The 25,666-nt window shown below is 25.3% G+C and overlaps 2 protein-coding genes across 3 annotated transcripts in view; one reads left to right on the top strand and one right to left on the bottom strand.

Annotated features, from left to right (window-relative positions):
* The window catches only part of LOC117173098, a 21,825-nt gene extending 16,190 nt beyond the window's left edge, over positions 1-5,635 (bottom strand). For both annotated transcript variants that reach the window (XM_033361482.1, XM_033361483.1), the window contains exon 1: positions 5,331-5,635. In XM_033361482.1, the coding sequence (XP_033217373.1) occupies positions 5,331-5,418 (88 nt within the window). In that variant the 5' untranslated portion in view covers positions 5,419-5,635. The remainder of the gene's footprint in view (positions 1-5,330) is intronic.
* Positions 5,636-6,174: 539 nt separating this feature from the next.
* The window catches only part of LOC117172534 (probable ATP-dependent RNA helicase spindle-E), a 54,624-nt gene continuing 35,132 nt past the window's right edge, over positions 6,175-25,666 (top strand). Inside the window, exons 1-6 of the mRNA XM_033360569.1 lie at positions 6,175-6,381; positions 12,694-12,900; positions 15,119-15,422; positions 20,607-21,461; positions 24,025-24,191; positions 24,938-25,393. Coding sequence (XP_033216460.1) covers positions 12,703-12,900; positions 15,119-15,422; positions 20,607-21,461; positions 24,025-24,191; positions 24,938-25,393 — 1,980 coding nt within the window. The 5' untranslated portion in view covers positions 6,175-6,381; positions 12,694-12,702. The remainder of the gene's footprint in view (positions 6,382-12,693; positions 12,901-15,118; positions 15,423-20,606; positions 21,462-24,024; positions 24,192-24,937; positions 25,394-25,666) is intronic.

Raw genomic sequence — 25,666 nt, 5'->3', positions numbered from 1 at the left:
ATCCTACTCTTTCTTCACTCCATTGTGAATCGAACCACAAAACTTCTGATTTCCGGTCAGGTGCTTTTCCAATTAAGCTATTAGAGGGATCAGAATAAGAACACTTAATTCAAGAAAATAACGCTAATTTTTAGATAGGTGTTAATGGTACAAGTAATTATTTTAAAGGAATCTGTTATATCATCAGAGATAGTACTTTACCGACCTTAGAGAACCCTCCAAACTATGAAGGCACAAAATTTACACAATATCGATCAACTTAAGAATCTTCAATAACAGAAAATGCTCAACGTCTGATCAGACTTGATGGAAAATAATATTTAAAATTAAAATTAAAATTATTTCTAGAAAAAAAGATACTACTATTTCTTCACTCCGTTGGGAATCGAACCTGACCGGAAATCAGAAGTTTTGTCGTTCGATTCCCAATGGAGTGAAGAAAGAGTAGGATCTTTTTTTCAAGAAATAATTTTAATTTCAATAAAATAGTTTAAAATTCCTCCAGGTACTTGAATTTTCTACTAAAAAGAATAAATTTTCAACCAAAAATGGAACAGTAACAGTTTAAAACCAAAAAATTAATTTTCAACAAAGTAGTTCAAATTTTAACCAATTCGTCAAATTTTAGCTAATAAACCAAATCAACCAAATTGTTAAATTTAGAAACTTAGTTTTAGATTTAGATACAATATTTTATCTAAAATGATGATTTTTTTTTAATTCCATTTTTAACAAAGGACTTCAAAATCCAATCGATGAATTGAATTTTTGTATAAAAAAAATTTAGAAGCAAATAATTTTAACCAAATTTTCTGTTAAAATTATGAATCTTTAAGCAAAATAATGAATTTTTAATTAATTAATTTTAAAAAAATAACAAAGTACTTGAATTTTTAACTAAAAAAGATACGTTTTCAACCAGAAGGATTCATTTTCACACAAAGAAAAACTAATTACCAACACAATAGTTTAATTTTTAACTTTGAAAATTCTTCCTAGTAGTTTAATTTTTTAACTGAAAAAAAATTTTAACAAAAGTAACATTTTTAAAGAAAAGAATTAATCATCAAAGCTCAAGGAAGGGGAGGGGGGTCCTTCAGTAATCCATGTAGTTTTTGGAAATCCGCAAATAAATCAAATAACTCCCAGTAATTGTACAGAAACTTTATATGAATATAACTTTACGCGGCAAAAAAAAAACTTGGTGACTCAAAAACGAACCTAGCCAACGAATGTTTTTTAAGTCAGAGAAATTTATTGGTCCAGGAAAAGTTAGGGATCTAGAAAAAATAATCTTGCAAAATTCAGGGGATTTATATAAATTTAAATAATTCTAAAGCAAAATTAATTCAGCAATTTTCAATTTTTAATTGAAATTGTGTTTTTTTTTCCTTTTTAAAAGATTCTGGGTTAAGAAAGCTACAATTTGAAGATTCTGTTCTTTGAATATTAATGGTGAGAGAAAATGCAACATTCGCCAAGGAAAATTTGGGACATTTTTTAAATGAAGTATTGAGGTAACCCTGATATAATATTCTTCTTAGTAACTTATTTTTCTCGCATTTATATTTCTTTTTTTTTTCAAGTCGCTTTAACAGTTGTTTTAGCAGTTTTAGTAGCAGTTGAAAATTCAACTATTTTGTTGAATATTTTTCGTTGAAAATTTATTAGTTGTTTAAAAGTCATATTTTTGTGTTGGAGAGCGAACTGAAATCTTTTTGGATGAAAATTCAACTATTCTTTGAACAAATTTGTCTTTTTTATTAAAAAATTGATATATTTCAGTAACAATTACATCATATTTGGAAAAACTGCAACTATTTGGTAAAAAATTAATAAATTTCATTAACGTCATCGTTTTTGGTTAAAAGTTCAACCATTTCATGGAAAATTAGCTTGATTAAAATTCATATTTTGGTGCTAAAAAGTCAACTATATCGTAGAAAATTTAATTCTTTAAAATTTATGTTTTGGTGTAGAAGAGTCAACTAAAATGTTTTTGTATGACAATTTAACTATTTTTTAAAACTTTGCCTTTTTAATTAAAAATTTATATGTTTTAGTAGTAATTCCATCTTCCATGGATAAAAAAAACTATTTGGTTGAAAATTCATCTATTTGAAGGTTCAAAAATTTAGGGGAAATTTTTTTTTTTCATGTCCGAAAGATTTTTATTTCTTAGAAATCATATTTTTTATTTTCAAGTCAATTTTTGTTCAAAGAAATTTAATATTTTTAAATTTTAATTTTTTTTAATATTAACTGTTAAACTTTTTTGTTGAGAATTCATCTTTTTTTGTTGAAAATTCAATCATTTCTTGAAAATTTAATTCTTTTTTTTGAAAATTCAAGAACTTTGTTAAAAAATCACCTTTTATTTATTTTATTTTATAATAATAATTTTCCACAAAAAAGTTAATTTTCAACCAAATAGTCGATTTTTCTACCATTTTTAAACCAATATAAATAAATTCTGAACGAAAAATATAATAGTTGATATTATTTCGACCAAAAAAGATTGCAATTTGAAATTCATCAGAGTTGAAGTGAACCAAAAAAATACGATTTTTTAACAACAACAAAAAGCTGAATCCCCAATCAAATCAAATTGATTTCCTACCAAAACAGTTGAATTTTCAACAACAAAAAAATTGAATTTTTCTACTAGAAAAAATCAATTTTGAAACGAAAAGGCCGACTTTTAAACGAACGAAAAAAAATTTTGCACTAGATTGTTGAATTTTCCATCCAAAAGACTAATTTTCTACAAAACAGTTACATTTTCAAATAAAAAATATGAATTTTTACCAAAAAAGTTCCTTTTCAGTCGAATTTTGAAAAAAAAATAGCTAAATCAGGGTGGATATTTTAATTAAAGAAAAACATTCCAAGTCATTTCTCGCTTTTTACCCCTGTTCTCAAAACTTTTTTCACGGTCAATGAAATTTTAAAAATCAAACTCTAAAATAAAAAAAATTTTCATTGAAATAAAAACTGAGCAGTTTTATATATTATATATTAAACGCAGTTAAACTGTCAAATTAAACGGTATCATATTCTGTGTTCTAAGTTGAAGTATCGATCAATAAATAAAAAATTTTCAATGTTTATTAAATCAAAATTTAAAAATTTGACACATGAATTTATTTTTTTAAATGGAACAATTAAAATTGTAAAGTTCAAAGTTTAGTTTTGAATATTTAATTTACAATGATTAATTTTACATGAACAGTCTGCTATTTATAAATATTAGGTAATTGTTTTTTTTCTTATTAAAAAAATTTCAAATTGAATGGTTCAACATTTGAATATTTTAGACTAAAATAATATTTGAGGTTTATTAAAAGCCTTTAATTGTGAATATATTATTTTGAAGTTTATTTAAAATTTTGAAATAGTTCAAAAACTTTTACCTGAAACGGTATAATTTTTAACGTTAAAATTTTGATGCTCTTAAATTTGGAACTAATTCCGAATCATCTTGTAAAATTAATTATCATTTACTTGTTAATCCTTCAATTTTAAAATTCATTATAATTTATATTTTTTCGAAAAATTAAAAATGTTTTTTATACAAAACTGTCGAATTCAGACGTTACTAATTTTAATTTTTTTAAGACTTTAATAATAAATTTTAAAATTATTTAAATAAAAAAGTACGCTTACAAATTTTAAATCAAACATGGAAAATTTTTAAAGAAAAAGTTTGTAAAATTACACATTCTAAACTGAATGATATCACAATTGAAATATATAACAATTTAACTAATTATTTTTTAAAATTTGTTAAATTCCCGGTAAAAAAATTAATACTCGGTCATTTCCCGGATTAAAACAGGGTTGCTAAAAAATACCAATCCCTGACCAATTTTTTTTTTCCTTTTTTCCAACCATAAATATAAATTTTTAACCCACAATGGAGTAGTTGTATTTGCAGTTTAAAATTAATTTCGCGAAAAAAAATCTAAATTTTCAGGAAAAAAAGATACAAAATTCAACTAAATAGTAGTTAAATTTTGAATCAACGAAATAAATTATTATTTATAATGATGAATCTTAAATAAAAAAATTAATTTTTAACCAAATAGTTACATTTTAGGACAAAAAGATTAATTTAATGTAAATTAATTTTTAACAGAAGAAATTAATTTTCTACAAAATACCCAAAAATATTGAACTAAAAAAATAGCTTTTCAACCAAAAATTGAATCGATAAATTTTTAATTAAGAAAAACAACTAATTTTAACTGAAAAAAAAAATAATTTTCAACGAAATAGTTACATTTTTCGCCAAAGAAATGAAGTCCTAACTACAATAATGAATCTTCAATAATCATAAAAAAATTAATTTTGGACCAGATAGTTGGGTTTGAGAACAAAAAGATAAATTTTCCACACAAAAAAAATTCACTAAGAATGGAAGTTATATTTTCATTTAAGAAAATTAATTGAAAAAAATAACCGAAGAAATTAATTTTCAACAAAATACAGGCTATTTTAACTACATAAGACATATTTCTCAACAAAAATTGAACAGTTAAATTTTTAGTTCAAAAATGAATTTTCAACTAATTTAGTGAAATTTCCAATAAAAAAATGAAAAGGATGAATCGTAAACCAAAAAAAAGGGATTTCTGACTATTTAAAACCAAAAACCTTTGAATGCAACTAAAGAAGACGATTTTTCAACATAATAGCTGAATATCCTTGATAAAAAAATATTAGTTTTAAATCAAGCAGTTTTGGCATTTTTAGCCAAAAGATATTAAATTTCTACGAGAACAGATGAATTTTTGAATCAAAAAGCTAATAAATACATAATATTTATTTAAAAAAAGTCTTAATTGTTTAAATTCAGGAAATTTATAATTCGAGAATTTCCCAGTTTGGATATTTTATTATTCGGGAATTTTCCAATTCTGGAATTTTATTTTTCGGCATCCCGGACTTTCGTTTTCGGACATACGAGAAAAAAAAAACAGAACACAGAATAATAAATTAGAAAATCAGGACAGCGTTAAAAACGCAGGATATGCCCTGATAAATCAGGACATCTAGTGATCCTAGTTTAGAATTTAAATCGTCTGAAGATCAAAGCGATTTAAAGATCAACGGAGTTTTAATTGATTTAAATGCGAAAACAATTGTGCTATATGTAAACGATCAATATTATCCAAAGTTTATGAAATATTTTAACAAAACAGTAACTAACACAAATTAATAACATTTATTGATTATAAATTCACGATATTTTGTTTAAAATTAAATAAGTAAGGTTTGCAACGGAAATCCTAACCTCAAAATTATCACTGACAAGAAAACCGACTTACCATCAGTTATGGACGAATTTTGGAGTTTTAGTCTCAACTTCGAAGACGCGGGTCCTGCCCTGTATTTACTTTTTCTTTTTTCACTCATAATTCTGTAGAAAAACCACTTCGCACTTAAATTGTCACTAGTTGGGCTACATGAAGAGAAAGTTCGGAATTACCAACTCCTTTTCGAATTCAAACACACAGTAACTGAATTCACTGAACCAAATATAAATACGAAACTAAATCAATATTATTTTGTTTGACAGAAATTTTAAATCTAACACAAAATCAAGAAAACCGCTCAGAGACACTGGCGCTAAAAACCGCCATTCATTAATTCATGTAGAAAAAAAACAAAGGGAAAATAAATATACAGTAAAACACCTGAAATTTATCATTTTACCGTAACTTCTCTGCTTTTACCGACCAATCAGAAGGTTGATTAAAAAGATATGGAATTTCTTCTTTTCATAGTCGCGTTGTGATTCGTAAATAATATTCTAGATACACCAATGAGGTGCGTTTGTGAATCTTCTCCGATTCAGGATTGGTCAGAAAAGAGGCGGTTGTCATTCAATTCTTGGAAATTTTAAATTAAAATCGAAACACTTGTCACTTGCATTGAAACTTGAAAATTTGTTTTTTTAAGTATCGTCTATGTTTATTTAAATAAATTTTTATAATTTTAAGCCCCTTAAAATATGTATTAAATGATATGCTCTATTTGAAACGATTTTTTTGCTGCCTATTTGTTCAATTGAATATTTAAATTTGAGCACGTGCGTTCTCATTCTTCTTGTTCGTGTCCGCCATTTTTCAATTCAATTTCTAGTGTCTTCCGCTCTTCCACTTCCAGAGTTCCAGTCGACGCATGGAAGTCGAAGCATTTGGACGTATGTGTATACCTGTATAAAGTGTGCCGGTCGTTTTTTAGCGATTATAACAAATATCCTTAAATTGTGAAGTCCAATAATTTTTTTGTTTGTTTTTTGATCACATTTGGACCCTCAATTTTGATGAAATTGCGAGTGTTTAATAATTTTTTCAACTTGATCGAGAAAAACAGGTATTGTGCATTTTTTTAAACCAATTTTAAATATGTACTTTATTATTTTCGTTGTTTCATGGTCTAATTGATATATGCTTGTAATCATTGTACACAACAATATCATGAATCGTAAAAGAAATTAGTATATGCTTATAACGATAAAAATAAACAAGTCATGAATCGTAAATTAAATTTCCATGTATAAGCAAAAATAAAATTCCGCGAAGTGTAAATTATTTATAATTTCAGTAAAAAAAAAGAATCTTTTAGGTCCATTTTGAATGTACGCAACGAAATTAATTATAAGCACTGTATATTTTGGTCATTTTTAGTAAAATTGTGAGGTTAGGTTACACCATACTGTGACGAATACGACAAAAATATTATTTATATGTAAATTGAAGAATTTTGTTTAAATGTGATCCTCTTTTGATGAAAATTCAAGTATATTGTGATAGAAAATGTTCTTTTTGTTGAAAATTAAAACGTTTTTTTTTCTTAAATAAAATTCGTCTGTTTGGTTTAAAAGTGCATCTGTTTTATAGTACATTTTTTTTATAAACGTGAATTTTTGCGTGGAAGATTAATCTCGTTTTGGACGAGCATAAAACTTTTGTTGGAAATTTGTGTTTTATTATGGTTGAAATCAACTGTTTCTTATTTAAAATACAAATATTTTTTAACTATTCCAGCAGAAAACTCACCTATTTGGTTGAATATTTCATTATTTGATTAAAAATTAATTTTGTTAACTGTATATTTAATGAGAAGTTGAAATGGATACAATTTCTGGTAGAAAATTGAGCTGTTTTATTCAAAAATGCAACTGTTTGAAGACAAATTAACTTTTTTGTTGATAGTTGTTGTCTTTTTGTTTTTAAATATTTAATTTGGGTAGTATTTATCTTTTTTAAATTAAATATCAAATGTTACACTTTATTTCAACAATTCATTTTGCAGTTTGAAAATTCAACTATTTTGTTACAGAATTAATTATTTTGTGAACAATTTAAATATTTAATTGAAAATTTGTCTTGTGATTGAAATAAACTGTTTTTTATTCCAAATTTAACTATTGTTCAACTAAAATATCTAATTTTATATTACTTTGTTGAAAATTCATCTTTTTTTGTTTAAATTTCATCTCTTTGGTTAAAAGTTGAACTAGTTTGTTGAAAAATCAATTTTTTGATTGAAGGTTTTGTTTGATTTATTTTAAACTGAAATTGTGTCTATTCCAGTAGAAAATTCTTCCATTTTGTTGAAAATGTAATTATTTGGTTAAAAAATTCTTTTTTTAAACTAATTTTTTAATGTTTAATTTCTCCGTTGCTCATTAAAAATTTATCTTTTTTAGTTAAAAATGCAACTGTTTGGTTGAAAATTAACTTTTTTTTCATGAAGATTAATATTTTCAGTTCCAAAATGCACATTTTTTACAGAATTTTTGTCTTTTGACTTTAGAATTCAACAATTTAGATGAACTTGTTTTTCTGTCTGTATTAAAAAATGTTTATTTGTTGATAATTCGTCTTTCTGGTAGAAAATCAATCTTCTTGGTTGCAAATTTTTCTTTGTTTTTAAATATCATCTAATTTTGTAGAAATTTATGTTGTAAATTGAATTATTTTGACAATTCGTTTTCAAGAAAATAAACTTTCTTGAAAATTATTTTTTTTTATATGGGATTTCTGGATTCTTAAATTTGTACAATTTTGCAAAACAAAAGACATGTTTTCAACGCGAAATCTTTCAAAGTGAAGAATTTTGAATGCTAATCATCAAAATTTCTGAATTTTTAATTGTTATTCATAGAAATTGGATAATTTTTTGCTGTAAATTTCCAAATTAAAACAATCTTTAATTTTAGAGATGTAGCTATAAAGAAAATTTTTGCTAAGTCAAGTTTTCAATTTTAAATCCTACAAATTGAAGAAATTTCGAATGCAAAGAATCAAAATTACAAAATTTTTAATTTTTAAACTTACAAGTTGCATAATTTTCAATATTGTAAATTTTCAAAATTAAAAACAATTCGATTTTTAAGATTTTCCAATCAAATTTGTACAATCATTTATAGTCACAATTCAAATCTTTTGAATTTTCCAAATGCATTAAGAACAATTTTTAAATTTTCATAATCAAAAGTCAAGTTTTAAAACGCTAAATCTTTCAAATATTTTTTAAAAAATTACAATTTTTTATAATGTTTGAGAGTTCCAATCAAAAAATTTCAATTAAAAAAATCTATAAAATAGGAGTTCTTAAATTTTTATGATTTTGAAGATCGTAAGAGAAGTTTTTAATTTAAAATCTTCCAAAGTGAAGAAATTTCGAATGTTATTCATCAAAATTACAGAATTTTTAATTATAAAACCTAAAAATTGGATAGTTTTTAATTGCAAAGTCTCAAAATTAAAATCTCTTTAATTTGAAAAACACTGGTACCCCGATTACAGTAAATTGGATTTATGCGTTCCGAGAATTGATGCCGCGTGGTAGTTTCCATTATATTGCGCCGCGGTGAAAGAGGGGAGAATGTGTTTCGTGAAGCGTGACAAAACAAACGAGAGAGGGCCGCAATTAGCGCTTTAGTAGTATCCGGTTACGCGTTACGACATGCCTGTTTACGTTCGCTGTCCCTAATTTCGAGCCCAAGGCCAGAACCGAAACTGTGTCTAAATCACGGTTCCAGTGTGTTTACAATTTATCTAAAGTCGCAGATTTTTCATGTCATCTTAGTTTACCCTAACCAAATCATCATCTATTATTGAATTTTTATATATATTTTTTTTTATAAAAAAACCATTTGCTTAAAAGTTAAACTCTTTTGTTCAAATTTAATTTTTTTGATTGAAGATTCATTAAATTAATTGAAAATACATATGCTTGAAAATTTAAATGCTTCGTTGAAAGTCAATTTTTAAACTAAAACTTAAACTACATTGCTCAAAATCCTTCTTTTTTTCTGTGAATTAGATTTTTAACAGAACATTTAACCATTATATTTTTGGTTGAAAATGTATCTTTTTAGGATGAAAACTTAACTATGTGGTTAAAAATTAATCTTTATGGTTTAAAATTCATCAGTTAAGTTGAAAATTAATTCCTTGAACTGGAAATTTGAATGTTCATTTTTTGTTGAAAATTGACATCTTTTTGTTAAAAATGCAACAAATTGGATGGAAATTGGTCTTTTTAAATTGAGAATTCAACTATTGAAATGAAAATCCACAAATTTATTTTTTCCGCAAATTAATCTTGTTTAAACATTCTTCTTTTCGGTTAAAAATTCGACTATCGCAGGTAAAAATTTCTCATTTTACTTCAAAATTTATTTTTTTGGTTGGAAATAAAATTAATCGTTTGAAAGTTAAACTCTTTTGTTGACAATTCATTTCTTTGGTTGAAATATGGGCTATTGGAGTCGAAAAATTTGTTTTTGCTTTGAATGCAAATGAATTTTTTCCGAAAATTTAACTAATTTGTTAAAAAATTGTTTATTTTTTGGTGGAAAATTATGACTATTTATTTGAAATGAAAATGTAACTATTATTTCAGATGAATATTCCATGATTGTAATTAGAATTTCATCTTTTTGGTTAAACATTAATTTTTTTACTACAAATTGAACTATTTAATTTTTTGATGAAAATGATATTTTTTATTTAAAAACTCATCTTTTTGGTCAAAAATTCATTTGTTCTAAAATTAAAGAATTATAATTTTGGTTAAAAAATCATCTTTTATGTCTAAAATTCAACTATTCTATTTAATTATTTACAGTTTTAGCTGAAAATTCATCACTTTGTTTGGATGTGTAACTATTTTCTTTTTAAGTTATTTTTTTAAATTTATTTGTTTTTGTGGAAAGTCATTTTTTATAACTGAAAATTAAAATAATTCCAAATATATATTTCATGGTTTCAGTTGATAATTCATCCGTTTGATTGAACATACATTTTTTAAATTATTTCAGGTTTGATTGACTGTTTATTTTTTTTAGTAAAAATTCAAATCTGATTAAATTTTCATTATTTTAATTAAAAATTCATCTTTCTGGTTTAAAATTACACTATTCTCTTTAAACATTTACAATTTCAGTTTAAAATTCATTACTTTTAAAGTGTAACTATTTTTTTAAAGTTATTTTTTTCTTCCGTTTTTAAAAAATTCATTTTTGAATTAAAAGTTTAACATTGCATTTTTGGTTGGAAATTGATATTTTTTTAGTGACCCGGAAAATTAAAGAACTTGACCAGGAAATGAATGGGAATTTGAAATCGTTTCACCAAATTGCCACCCTGTTATACGATTTGAAGAGTTTTACATCAAATCTCTCCAATTTTGAAGATTGATTGATAAAAATTCTTAAATTTAGATGATTTTTAAAATCAAACGTCAACTGTTTAATTATAAATAATTTAGATTTAAGAAATTTCGAATGTAAATCATAAAAATCACGCGTTTTAAATTATGTAGCTTAAAACTTGCATCATTTTTAATTGAAAATTGAAAAAAAATTAAACTTTTTAATTTTGAATATGTACACTATAAAGTTCTGAAATTTTGATACGCTACTATTAAATATTCTTAAATTTAAAATATAGACAATTGCAAACTATTCATTCTTTAACATTTATATCTGTTTATATTTAAAAGTATGTAATTTTGAACTTTTTTTTTAATAATTCAATTTTGAAGATGTATAATTCTTCAATTTTGAATATTTGTAGTTGAAGTGCCTTTTTTTAGAAGAGTTCAGTTTTGAAAATTAAAAAATTAAACTTACTCAATTTTGATGATTTAAAATAAAAGTTTATTGAATTTTAGAGATTTGAAATTGAAATTTATTGAATAGTGAACACTAAAAATGACAGCATAGATTTATTTTTTGGAAACTCTTATAATTTTTTACATTTGTAACATATGTTCTCGTATGTCAAAAAAGAACTGTTGCTGTAATTATTACTTCCAAAAAGGAAATTTTTCTGAAGTATAATAGAAAATTTTCATGCAATGTTTGTTGCGAATTGTTCTTTTTTTTATTTAAAAATTCAACTGCTATGGTTAAAATATAAACTCTTTTGTTAAGAATTAATTTTCTTGTTGTTTGAAGATTCATAATACTACTTTGTTGAAAATCAATTTTTTAACTAAAAATTGAACTTCTTGTAGAAAATTGAACTATTTTGCTAGGTGTAAAATTTGAATTCAAATATTTCAGATGAAGATCCATTATTTTAGTTGAAAATTAATTTCTTCAAATGAAAATTTAATTGTTCCATATTTGTTGAAAATTAATTTTCTCCAATTCAAAATTCAAAAATTTGGATGAATATTCATTATTTTTGTTAAAAAATCACTATTTTTTGTTGTTGTTTTTTTTTGTTGCAAAAAAATATCTTTTTCCTTGAAAGTTAATCTCCTTGTTTAAAAAATCTTGTTTTCGGTTAAGAACTCAAGTATTCTCGTTGAAGAATCCTCATTTTAGTTTAAATTTCATCTTTTATATTTGAAAACTTTTTTTTTTGCTTTGGATGAAAAGGAATTTTTTGCCGAAAATGTAACTATTATTCCAGTTGAATATTCTATAATTTCATTTACAAATCAATTTCTTTGGTTAAAAATTCATTTTTTCACTAAAAATTTAATTATACAATTTTTCGTTCGAAAATTATCCTTTTTAGTTAAAAATTCATCTTTTTTTGGGTGAACCTTGATTTTTTAACTTAAAACTTAATTATTTAAGTATTGTTTGACACTTTTTTTGTTGCAAAAATTAATTTTTTTGGTTGAAAATTCAACTATTTCTGATGAAGATTCATAATTTTAATTCAAAATTCATCAGATAGGTTAAAAAATCTTATTAACTAAAAATGAAAATATATTTGTTAAAAATTTGTCTTTTTTTTTGAAAATGCTATTATTTCGTAAAAATTCATGTATTTTGTTGAAAATTTATATTTTTTGGTAGACAATTAATGTTTTTTTTGTTAATTTATCTTATTGTTTAAAAATCTATTTTTTCGGTTCAAATTTCAACTATTCCAATTGAAGAGTCAAAATTTTACTGGGATATTCCTCATTTTAATTGAAATTTGAACTATTTCGTTGAAAATCGGGTTTTTTTTACTTTTTGGTGGAAAATTTAAGTAACAATTAAATTATTTTGTAATTGTTTGCTCTTTTGTGTTAAAGGATGTTTGAAATTAACGTGATGAATTAAAATAAATTTACACCATGATAATTAATAGAAATCCATCATATTTGAAGGGCCATACTTCAAAAATATTATCTATTTTTGAAAATCTTTTCTTTTTTTTTTAGAACGACGAGATGGAGGGCCTTGCTCTCTTCAAACCGAATAAGAATTTTAAACGAATCTTACTTCCAACACCAAGGAGTCAAAGGCACGTTCCAACTGACATGAAGGCCCTGGATGAAGAATTAGAAGTGGACGTAAACAAAGAAATTTTCGAGGGGACAGATTACGTCAAGCAGTATGTCGAAGAAGAAGAAGTCAATGTTTTGGAAGTATGTAATTTTACTGTAATTTATCATATTTTAAAGAATTTTAAGAACTTATTCACACAATCTCAGATATTTCGTAGGATTTCAAATATTTATAGGTATTTCCAGGGATTTGAAATATTTTTAGTCATTTGCAATAATTTGAAGGGATTTGAAATTTTTTGTTCAATTCCAAGAAATTTTCAAACGTTTAAAAAATTTCCAGGAATTTTAAACGATTTTAAAGGGATTTTAAATATTTTATGTTATTTGAAAAGGTTTCAATGAATTTCCAATTGATTTAAGTAATGTATCGGGATTGAAAGATTTTAGGGTATTTTAAAAATATCCAATTAATTTTCAACAGCTTTAAAAATTTTCTATTTCAAAGTATTTAAAATACTTTAGGGTATTTTAGAAGGAATTTAAAAACTTTTGAATCATTTTACGGATATTTTTATTTGATTTCAATAATTTGATGAGATCTCAAAGGATTTTCAACATTTTAATTTGTTTGTTTTAATGCCCAGTGTTTTTTAAGAACTTTGAAAATTTTTCAATGGATTTTAATTTTTTTGTGTGTATTAAGAGATGCCAAGGAATTTTCGATTGATGTAATAATTGTGTGGAATTTTAAATGATTTGCAATATTTTAGATTATTTTAAAAGACTCCCAGGGCATTTTCATGATCTTTAAAAGTTTCAAGGATATTAAGATGTTTTCAATGAATTTCAATCATTTAAAGGGATTTCGCAGAATTTGAAATATTTTAGGTTTTTTTTTCTTAATTCCTATGAATTTTTAAGAGCTTCAACAAATTTCAAGGAAATTTAAAGAATATGAGATATTTTAGTTTTTAAAAATTTTATTTTAAGAGATTCTAGGAGATTTTTAATAGATCTGAATAATCTAAAGGTATTCCAAAGGATCGTAAAAATCTAAGGGATGTTCAATTGATTTCAGTAATTTAATGGAATTTCAAAGGATTTGCAATATTTTAAGGCAGTTTCAATTATACACTGGAATTTTCGAGGGCTTTAAAAGGTGTCAAGGAATTTCTAAAGATTTTGAAGGATTTTAAGTATTTAAGCGTAGTTGAAAAAATTCCAAGGAATTTTTTATAGATATTTATAGATATTCTAAAGTTTTAGAAAATATAATCAAGTTTAATGTTATTTTACAGGATTTTCTAATATTGTAATCGACTTCTAAGATTTTCAAGCTATGTATTTCCTATAATTGTGTAGAATGTTAAATATTTTAGGATATTTTAAAAGCTTTCAAGGTTTATTTCAAGATTCAATTGATTTTAATAAAGAGAAGTGATCTCAAAGGATTTGAAATATTTCAGTTTTTTTTTAATTTCATGGAATTTACAAGAGCTTTAAAAATTCAAGAAACTTCAAAGGATTTTACAAGATTGTAAATTTTTTCTGTCATTTTAAAGGATTCCAAGTAATTTTCAATTAATTTCAGTTATTTAATTGGATTTCAAAGGATTTTAAATATTAAAGGTAATTTTAGAAGATTCCAAGGTATTTTTAAGAGCTGTAAAAAGTTTGAAGAAATTTCAAAAGATTTTTAATAATTTAAATTATTTTTGGGCATTTAAAAAGATAACAATGAATTATTAGTTGATTTAAAGAACTTCGGGATGTAAAATTTCTTAATTTAACGTCTGGGAAACAACAAATTAGTATTATATAGTCTGGAAGAAGTCGACCAAATAAGATTTTTCCTTAGTAATACTAATTAGTTGATTTAAGTAATTTAATTTGATTTTAAAGTATTTTAAATATTTTAAAGTATTTTCAAAATTTTCAAAATATTTTGAAAAATCTACAAGGATTTCCAAGGATTTTAACGATTTTAAGGGATTTGAAAAAATCTTCACATAGTTGTGAAGAATTTTATAGAATGTCGGAAGATGGCGTTTGTACAGGACTTATAAGATTTGAATTATTTTAAAAGCTTCCAAGAGATTTTATAAGATTTCAAAGGATTGCAATATTTTAAAAGCTCAGATGTTATTTTCATTAATTTTCCAGGATTTCAAGAAATATATAATCTTACAGAATTTTATTGAATTATAGAATTTTCGCAATTAAATAATAATCGTCAGGAAAAATGATAAATTATTTAGGGAAAAGTTAGGAAATTTTGAAAACTAATTTTGCTGCTATCCTAAATTGCAGTTCAGTTTCAAGGCTTGGATATATTTTTCTTCTTCCAATTTTTCAGGCTGCAAGGCAAGCCCGAATCTTGAATCCAAATGCAAGATTTGATGAAATTTCACATGGCACATTGCCTGCCTTGAGCGAACTTGAGCACGAAAAACTTATCAAGATTTATAAAACTTACAACTTTGCATATCGTGCCAAAGAGAATTTGACGATATCAAATATGAAGGACAAAATTGTCTCTATGATAGACACTAATCCAATCGTGGTTATCCAAGGCCCCACTGGATGTGGAAAAACGACTCAGGTGCCACAATTTTTGCTCGACAACAGCTTCAGGAAAAAAGTCCACTGTAATATCATCGGTGAGTTGAAAAAACAACGGAAGTTTAAATATTTTTGAACTTTTTTGCTAGTTTTCTATACATTTTTTCAATGGCTGATTAGAGACGGTCCAAAATTTTGAATTTTCAAGCCAAAGTGTGAGTTTTTAACAAAACAGCTGAAATTACAACCAAATAGTTAAATTTTCGACAGAAAACAATGATTTATTTTAAAAATTTCGTAATTTTTCCCAAAAACAGTTGAATTTTGTAACAAATTTGTTGAATTTTTAACTTGACAGTTGCTTTTTTATCAACAAAATTCATTTTATACTGAGAAAGACCAATTAAGAAAATACATTTTTAGTTGAATTTTAAACTGAAAGCAAAATTTTAACCAAAAATCAAATAGTCATAATCTTATTTTTTTTAAACTAATTTTTAATAAGTCTTTTGAATTTTCAAGCTAAAAAGACGTATTATCTACAAAAAAAGTTGCATTTTCATCTTGAAAAGATATATTTTCAACAAAATATATACATTTTTAATCAATTATTTTAATTTTCTACCAGAAAGATGAGTTTTCAATAAAATATGTGTATAAATTTTGTGCCAAGTTCTTGAATTTTTCAGCTGAGAATATGAATTTTCAACAAAATTCTTAATTTACAACCAATCATTTAAATTTCCAACACAGTAGTTGAATTTTTAGTTTTAAAAGATCCTTTTCAACAAAAAGAAAGAAAATTTCCAACAAAGATTATGAATCTTCAACGAGAAAAAGTAGTTTAACTTTCAAGCAAGGAGTAGATTTTCCATTCTAAAAAGATTAATCAACAACGAAAAATGTAATAGTTAATATTTCAACCAAAAATGATTTTAATAAAAAATAGTAGAATATAACTAATAAAGAAGAGACTAAAAAAGAAACTTGAATCCTCAACTAAAATAGATTAATTTTTAACCAAGCAATTTCAGTTTTAACCAAGAAATTGATTTTCTACCCGAAAAAACAAATTTTTAATAAAGTGTATTAATTTTCAAACAATTAGTTAATTGTTTAATTAATTGTTGGTGCCTATATATTTAAGAATATTTTGTAATATAAGCTGTCAGTGCTTTCCAAATGAAACATATCAATTTATTCCTAAAAAACAAAAACAAAATTATTTATTATAAACTCGCTAAATTGAATACATATTCCGAGTTGATTATTTTAAAAAATGCAAAATATTGGAGAAAGAATTTGGAGAAAACTTGAGATACCTAGAAAAAATCTGGAATTGTCAGGGAATTTTTTTCCAGGATTTAAGCAGACTCTGATTGGTAGAAAATTCATATATTTTGTTAAAATTCGTCTTTTTTGGACGAGAATTATTCTTGTTTGTTGAATTTTCATCTTTTTGGTAGAGAGTTCAACTATTTTGTTAAAAATTAATCTTTCTTGATTGAAACTTATCTTTTTGTTGTTGAAAATTCATCTTTTCCAAATTAAAAGTCTACTTTTTTCGAAAAATTCGACATTTTAGCTTCAAAACTTTGCTCTTTTGTTGTAAATTATCTTTCGTGGTTAAAAATTTATCTTTCTTGGTTGAAAAATAAGTTTTTTATTAAAAATTCAAAGGGCCTTTGAAAAAAATCGTCTTTTTGTTCTGAAAATTTTACTATAACTATTTGTTTGGGAAACTCGTTTCTTTGACTGGAAAGGTCATCTATTCATCGTACTTTTGAGTGAAAAATTTACATTCATAATAATTAATTTTAAAAGACGATTCGGAATAAGTTCGCCCAATTGCAACTATATAAACTATTTGCAATTTTAAAATAACTTCAAAATAATATATTCATAATTAATGGCTTTTATTAAATTGAAAATATTGTTTTAGTCTAAAATTTAAATAATGTCCGAGCTGGTACAGGGAATTTTTTAATAGAATAAATTCTAATTCTAAGTTGAAACGGAAAATTTTCGAAAAGGATTAAAATTCCAGATTTGAACAAGGAATTTTCAATTTTTAACCAATTCTGAGTTGGAACTGGAATTTATCTAGGAGAATAACAAATCACAATAGAAAATGAAATTTTTCCAACAAAATTATTTTTTTGTGTTGAAACGAGAAATTTTCGAAAATATTAAAATTATGAATTGGAACAGGGAATTTTCCGAAAAAAATTTAATTACAATTGGTTGAAATTGAGAATTTTCTGAAAAGAGTGAAAATTCTGGATTTGAAGAAGGAATTTTTCTAAAAGAATTAAATTCTTGGATTTAAACAGGGAAATTTTAATAAATTCCGAGCTAATACTGAAAATATTCGAAAAGGAACAAAATTCTGAATTGGAACCGGAAATTTTTCCAAAGAATTTTAATTCTGACTTGAAGCAGACAATTTTTTAATTTTAGCCAATTCTGATTTGAAACTCCTATTTTTCCAAAAGAATTATAATTTTCTTCAAAATTAAAATTATGGATTCAAACGGAAAATTTTCGAAAAGGATTAAAATTCCAGATTTGAACAAAATTTTCAATTTTTAACCAATTTTGAGTTGGAACTTGAAGTTATCCCGGAGAATAAAAATTCTCAATGGAAAATTGAATTTTTTTCAACCAAATTATTTATCCAAAAGAAGTATAATTTTTCTTGGAACAAGGAATGTTAAAATTTAAATAAATTCCCATCTGGAATAGGGAATTTTTTTATAGAATCAATTCTAATTCTATGTCGAAACGAGATATTTTCAAACAAAATTAAAATTATGAATTGGAACAGGGAATTTTACAAAAATTTTAATTCTTAGTTGAAACGGAAAACTTTCGAAAAGGATTAAAATTCCAGATTTTGAATGTATCCAAGAGAAACAATTCTCAATGTAAAATTGAATTTTTCCAACAAAATTATTGTTCTGTGTCGAAACGTGGTATTTTCGGAAAAATTCTATTCACAATTGGATGAAATGGATAATTTTTTGAAAAGAATAAAAATTCTGGATTTAAACAGGGAATTTTCCTAAAAGAATTAAATTTTCGGATGTAAACACGGAATTTTCAATTTTTAACATTCTGAGCAGGAATTAGAAATTAAAATTGCTTTAAATGGTATAATTTTGAACATTTTTAAATTCATTAAATGATTCTTCAATTAAGAGCATTTATAAAAGTTTAAAGTTTTTAATTTGAAAGTTTAATTGCATTTAATTTTATGTTGTTCGGTTGAAAAGTGTTAATAGTTTCCATTTTATAGGTGTAAATTATTGAGCATTTGAATAAAAAATTGTTGAATGAAACAACGGTTAAACTTGAATTTTCAAAGTTTAAAAGTTAATCGCTTAACTTTGAGTGCTTTCATTTGCAGTTAAGTTTTTATTACTTCGAATGGAACAATTTTTAAACTTAGTGTTCGATTTTTAAATTTCATTGGCCGTGAAAAATGTTTTCGAGCCCTTGAAATGACTGGGAATTTTTCAGGATGTCTAGTGACCTTGAAAACCTTGAAAACCTGGAACTCTCCTTGAATTTTTTTTAAACCTCATGAACCTGGAAATCTCCTTGATTTTTTCACGAAACCCTTGATTTATTCACGAAATTTTTGAATTTAATTATTAATTAACGGATTTTTCGAGTGGTTGACCACTTGGTTTTTGAGTGTACAACAGATTTCAAAAGGTTACAAAATATTTCTAAAGATTTCAAACATTTAAAAATATTTTAAATATCTTTAACATTTCATAAATATTTCACGGATGTTAACGATTGAAAAGGCGCGAACGCCAGATTTCAATAAAGATTTCACAGCAATTTCACAAACATTTTAAAACTTTAAAGATTTAAAGGATTTCAAAGATTTGAAAAAGGGCAACAGAAACAGTACACCAGATTTCAAAGATTTCAAAAATTGGAAACGATTTCAAGAGGTTTTAAAACATTTTAGAAGATTTCAAAAATATTCCAAATAATTCAATGACTTCAATGAATACAAAAGATTTTCCAAACAGAGATTCAAGAAAGATTTTATAAACATTTCAAAATATTTCACAAAGATTTCAAGGATTTCAAAAAAGGCGCGTACACAAGATTAAAAAGTGTTCACAAAAAATTCGAAAGATTTCAAAGATTTCGAACATTTCGCTAAGATTTCGAACATTGCACAAAGATTTTTAAACCTTTAAAATATTTTAGGAGATGTCAAAAGATTTCACAAAAGTTTCAAATATTTAACAAGATTTCAAACAATTAAAAAAGATTTCTCAAATATTTAAAAGAATTCTTCAGGATTTCAAAACATTTCAAGGATTTCAAAACGTTTAAAAGATTTTTAATCATTTCAAAAGGTTTCAACAAATTTGAGAAGATTTGAAAAGATTTATTTTTCAAACTAACGAAAAAGACTTCGCGATCAAAGATTAAAGAAACATTTTAAAAATATTTCAAAGATTTTATAAAGATTTAAAACAAATTTAACAAACATTTCAAAAATTCCAGTGATTTTAAACGATTACAACAAATGTCGTAAAAATTTCACAAATATTTAAAATATTCCAGTTATTTCAAACGAATACAAAAGAATTAGAGAATATTTCACCATTTCTTTAAAGAATTTATAAAGATTTTATAAGATTTCAAGAATTGCAAAACATTTCAAAGATTTTAATCGATTTCAATACATTTGAGAAGATTTCAAAAGACTTCAATGTTTTAAAACAAACACAAAAGATTTCGCAAACAAAGATTAAAAAAAGAGTTCACAAGGATTTTAAAGATTTCAAGGATTTTAAAGATTTTACAGAAGCTTTGAAAAATGCCAAAAGATTTCTTAAAGATTTCACCGAAATTTCAAGCTTTCACTAAGGTTTGTAATACTTCGCAAAGATTTCAATGATTTCAACGACATTACAAAGATTTAAAAATATTCCTAAACCTTTCACAAAGACGACTCATGTTCGCAAAAAATTAAGAATTTGTTTATTTACGATTCGGGTTTTTAAAGAAATTTTTGGCCAATAAAAAATGAAATGGCTCATTTTTTACATGTATGACAAACCTTTTATTTTATTATTTGATGTAAAAGAGGAGACCTGGAAAATTTTGATTTCTTGACCTGGAAAACCTAGAAAAGACCTTGAATTTTGTTCCTGAGAATCGCTAGACACCCTGATTTTTGTTCTTTGCTTAAAACGGCCACCCTGATGCCACTATTTGACTATTGATAAAATTCTCTTTTCTTTTAGTGACCCAGCCAAGGAGAATAGCAGCAATCAGTATTGCCCAGCGAGTGAGTAAAGAAAGAAACTGGCCAGTGGGAACTCTTGTTGGATATCAGGTAGGAATGTGCAATACGACTTCGGAAGACACAAGATTGACTTACTGCACAACTGGTGTCCTTTTACGGAAACTAATCCGCTCGAAAAATATGCTTGATTATACGCACGTGATTCTCGATGAGGTTCACGAGCGAAATCAGGAAATGGATTTCCTTCTTCTGGTAGTTCGGAAATTATTGCGCTCGAATTCGCGACAGGTTCGCGTAATTCTCATGTCAGCCACATTCGACGTCGGCAAATTCTCCAACTATTTCTCGTATCCGATTATAAACAAACTGGTGCCGGCGCCAATTGTCGATGTCGCCAAGAGAAATCGCTTCAACGTGAACGTATTTTATCTCTGTCAGATGAGTATGCTTCACCAGTTGCCGGAAGTTTTAGAAAAGGAGCCAAAAGTCACCTATGACATGATAAATTTCTGTCTGAAAATCATCATTATTCTCGACGACGTTGATAAAAAGAGCGACGAGGATGACACGAGAGACAATGATAATGACGAGGAGGATGATGATGACAGGGAGGAATTCAAGCGGCATGTCATACTCATTTTTCTCCCCGGTATTTGGGAAATTGAAGAGATGCATGATAAATTGAAAGCGCCGGTTTATGAGAAAATGAAGTGGGACATAGTTGTGATGCATTCGACGATTACGAACGAGGAACAGCAGAGGATTTTCCAGAAGCCTCCGAAAGGTCACAGGAGGGTTATTTTGTCGACTAACATTTCCGAGAGCAGTATCACAGTTCCTGATGTTAAATATGGTTCGTATCATTTTTCAGGGTAAACGTCGGGCCGGGAATTCCAATTCTTAAAGAGCGTATGGCGCAATGTGCAATTATTTTCCTTTTATTAAAAGGTGCATGGCGCCATTTTCGAGGAATTCTCGAACCATCTCGAAATTACTTGAAACGAATTTTCAGAAGAAAAATCTGCTGCCCAAGTTTGATTTCAACTGTTTTTTAAATAATTAGTTGAATTCATATCTTTTTCAATTATCATATCATTCAGTTTACAATGCGTCATTCGAAAATCTTTTACTTGAAAAATTCTTAATTTTAGATTTTTATTTTTGGGCGTTTATGTTATATAAAAATTATAAGCGTTTGAATTTGATTTTTTTTTATAAAACCCCGTTTTCTTATAAATTGTAAATATGAATAAATAATTTTTAAAATGGATCTGTCCTTCAAGTATTAGAAACTGAACAATAATTTATTTGATAAAACGATTTTAAATCCGCTCAAAATTTAAGAATGTCCAAATTGTAACAGTTGATTGAAAGTTTATAAACTATTTTCAACTTAAAAAGAACGAAATAATATTACGTGATATATAATATTCGTAATTAGAGAATTTATTAAATAAAAAATATGTTTTCAGTATAAATGATTTAATTTTTAACCCATTTCATTTGTATTTTTTTTCATTAAGAAAAAGGATAATTATTTAATATTTAGCAATATTTGACTGTTAATTGAAGACGAGTAAAATGAAGCAAAATATTTTAAAGTGAACATTTTGAGACTTAATTGTTTTTGTCAATTTTTGAAATCATTTTTCAAAATGAAAAATCATTTTCAATTTTTCTAGGAATTTCAAGAAAATGTTTTTATTCTTTTGGAACCTTTCACAATTCTTAAAAAGCTTTTAAATTTTTTTTTTGAAATCTACAAAAATTTACATTTTATTTTTGATTATTTTGTGGGTATTTACACCGAAATTTCGGTACTAAATATCTCTTAAAATTACTCTAATTTTTTCTAAAAATAATTAGTGTTCAATTGTTATTTATAAATCAATTAATTTTAAAAGTTATTTAGAAGTCCTGAAAAAATTTCAAAAATAATTTGAAATTTGAAAAAATTTAAAACAACTTCTAGATTTCTCAATATTTTGAAATAAAATTTCAAAGCCTTTCAAGGATGCTTAAACTATTTAAAATGAAAAGAATTTGACCTCTAATTAAAAAAATTTTAAGTTAAAAAAAAATTAGTTTTAAAATTTTGAATGTTTCTAGTCTAAAATAACTTAATAATATCGGAAACAAAGGGGTGTCATAAAATTTACATTTTATAAGGTAAATAAAATCTTTTTTTACAGAAATATTTTTCTAACAAAAAAAAAACAATTATTGTTCCATTTATTGTGATTTTCAAACGATTATAAAATTAAATGGACTTATTTTGAAGCAAAATGAACTCAAGTAAATTGTCATTAATTTATACATAAAATATTTACAATTTAAAAACTTATCTGAAAGTTAGGTTAGAATTCGTCTTTAAATTCCAATCGAAGGATGGTTGCTGAAATGGAAATTTTACAAATTTATAGACAAAAATCTTCCACTTTAACCAATTTTAAATTTTAGATTTTAATTATTTGGTGCACTACATTTTATTTTAAAGAATTTTAAAATGCAGTTTTAAAGACTTAATCCATTAAAAATCAGAAGCGTTTGAAATCGAAGATTTTAGATAAAAAAACCTTTTTAGTTGATCAACTGTGAATATAAATTTTAAAAATGAACTGTTCTTTAAGATTTAAAAAGTGAATAATACTTGATTTTAAAAGACTATTCGAAATCAGTTAACAATTTGATAATTTAGAATGATCAAAAATGAATTTGGAATGAATGTTTCGAAATCATTTCAAAAATAATAAAAAATTTGGAAAAAAAATGTAAACAACATACAGATGTTTCAAGATTTTCAAATAAAATTTGAAAGCATTTTCAGGATTTTTAACCCTTTAAAATATAAATAATTTAAAGTTTAATTTAAGAAGTGTTCAGTTTATAAAAAAATGTAATCATTTAATTTTTTATGTTTATGGCTTAAAATTGCTTTAAATGATATAATTTTGAAAAAGTTTTTAATTCATTTATTGATTCTTCAATTTAGACATTAGAGCATTGACAATGTTAACGTGAATTTATATTTTTGGAACTTAATCTGAATCTTTGAACTCTATAATTGATAAAAGTTCTAAATTTTGCAGTTTTAAAAGTTTTAAATTCAATTCTTCTACTTTGAATGGTTTAATTTTTTGTTTCTTGTTTATTACTTTATATGGAAAAATTTTTTAAATATAGTTTGATTTTTTAAATTTCATTGGCCGTGAAAAATGTTTGCGAACCGGGAAAAAACCAGGAGATGGCCGGGAATTTTTTCTTCAATTAAAACGGCCACCCTGAATTTGATATCTTCACTACTAAAAATGAATCTTTTAAAATAATTCCGAAGTCATTTAAAAAAATTCCGGAAATCTTGTTATCTGTTTTACTTTTATGAATTATTTATTAATTTAAATCTGTTGTTCTTACAGTTATTGATTTTTGTCTGACGAAGCAACTTGTAACGAATCCAAAAACCAACTTCCAGTCTCTGGAACTTGTGTGGGCGAGCAAAGCGAACTGCGAACAAAGAGCTGGACGAACTGGCCGAGTGATGGATGGCCGAGTTTATCGATTAGTACCGAAACATTTTTATGAAGTAAGAACTTTTTTTTATTTTGCAAAACAAGTATGAATGTATTCCTTCCACTCGGATTTTAAGTACACCAGATTTCAAAATTTCAGAGATTTTAAACGATTTCAAAAGATTTCAAAAATCGAATTTTTCTATAAAACAGTTCAATTTAGTACCAAACAGTTGAATTTTCTACCAAATTTTTGAATTTTCAAGCCAAAGAGACGAATTTTTAACCAAAATAGTTCATTTTCAAGCAATCAATTGAATTTTCGATAAAAAAGTGATATTTTCAGTTAAAAAAAATCAATTTTTAACAAAACCAAAATTTCATCAAAAATTATGAACCTTCAGCCTAACCAATTATATTTCAAGATTTAACAAAAAAATTCATTTTCAACGAAAGATAGCTAAATAATTTCATTATTGAGAAAATAAGAAAATTCTTAAAGAAACGAAATAGAATTTGACAAAAAGTAGATCCTTTATAGACTATAGAATAACTTTTTTAATCGAACCTAAAGTATAATTTTATTACTTTAAAATATTAGCTTCGAAACCTGGAAATTTTCCTTAAAAAATAAAGTTAATTTTCCATTCAGACTTCACGCAAGTATAACACTTAATAAATTATGATACTATTTTTAAAACTAATTTGTCAAATTTGTGGCATTATTTACACTATTTTTGATCTCTGAAATGAGTCCGAGGCCAGACAAAAATATAATTTACAATTGCAAAATAAAACTTTAAATATTTTTCAATTACAGAATGTACTTCCGAAAGAAGGAGATCCAGAGATGTTGAGGGCACCGCTTGAAAACTTGGTGCTGAATGCTAAACTTTTGGATATGGGCGACCCGAAAAGCCTCCTGGCCCTCTCTTTAGATCCCCCAGATCTGAGCAATCTGAAGCGCACGATTTTACTCTTGAAAGAGGCGGGCGCCTTGTTCAATAAAACTGATCAGTTCAACGAGTACGACGGTGAATTGACGGATCTCGGTAAAATAATGGCTAATTTGCCGATGGACATCCGAGTTTCCAAGTTAATTGCCTTGGGTCATGTGTTCAGTGTCCTAAAAGATTCGATTATTGTTGCTGCGAGCATGGCAGTCAAGAGTATGTTCAGCAATCCCTTCCAGAAGAAGCTGCAAGCCTACAACGCGAAACTCACCTGGGCAGACAGATCCTGCAGCGACTGTATCGCTTCTCTTAACGCTTTCAAGGTAGAGTCTTTTTATTTATTTATTTTTTTTAATTTTTGGCGGAAAATTGAATATTTTCAATGGAAAATTAATCTTTTCCAGTTGAAAAATCATGTATTTGTTGAAAATTCTTCGTCTTTTTTAATAGAAAATTAATCTTCTGAGCTGAAAATTGATATTTTTAATGAAAAGTTAATATGTTCTAGTTGAAAATCAGGTATTTGTTGAAAATTTATCATTTTTTTTATATAAAATTAATCTTCATTCTTAAAATTTTATCCTTTTTGATTAAAA

Source organism: Belonocnema kinseyi, chromosome 5 (genome assembly GCF_010883055.1).
Source record: "Belonocnema kinseyi isolate 2016_QV_RU_SX_M_011 chromosome 5, B_treatae_v1, whole genome shotgun sequence".
NCBI lineage: Eukaryota > Metazoa > Arthropoda > Insecta > Hymenoptera > Cynipidae > Belonocnema > Belonocnema kinseyi.
This window is presented reverse-complemented; position numbering and strand designations above follow the sequence as displayed.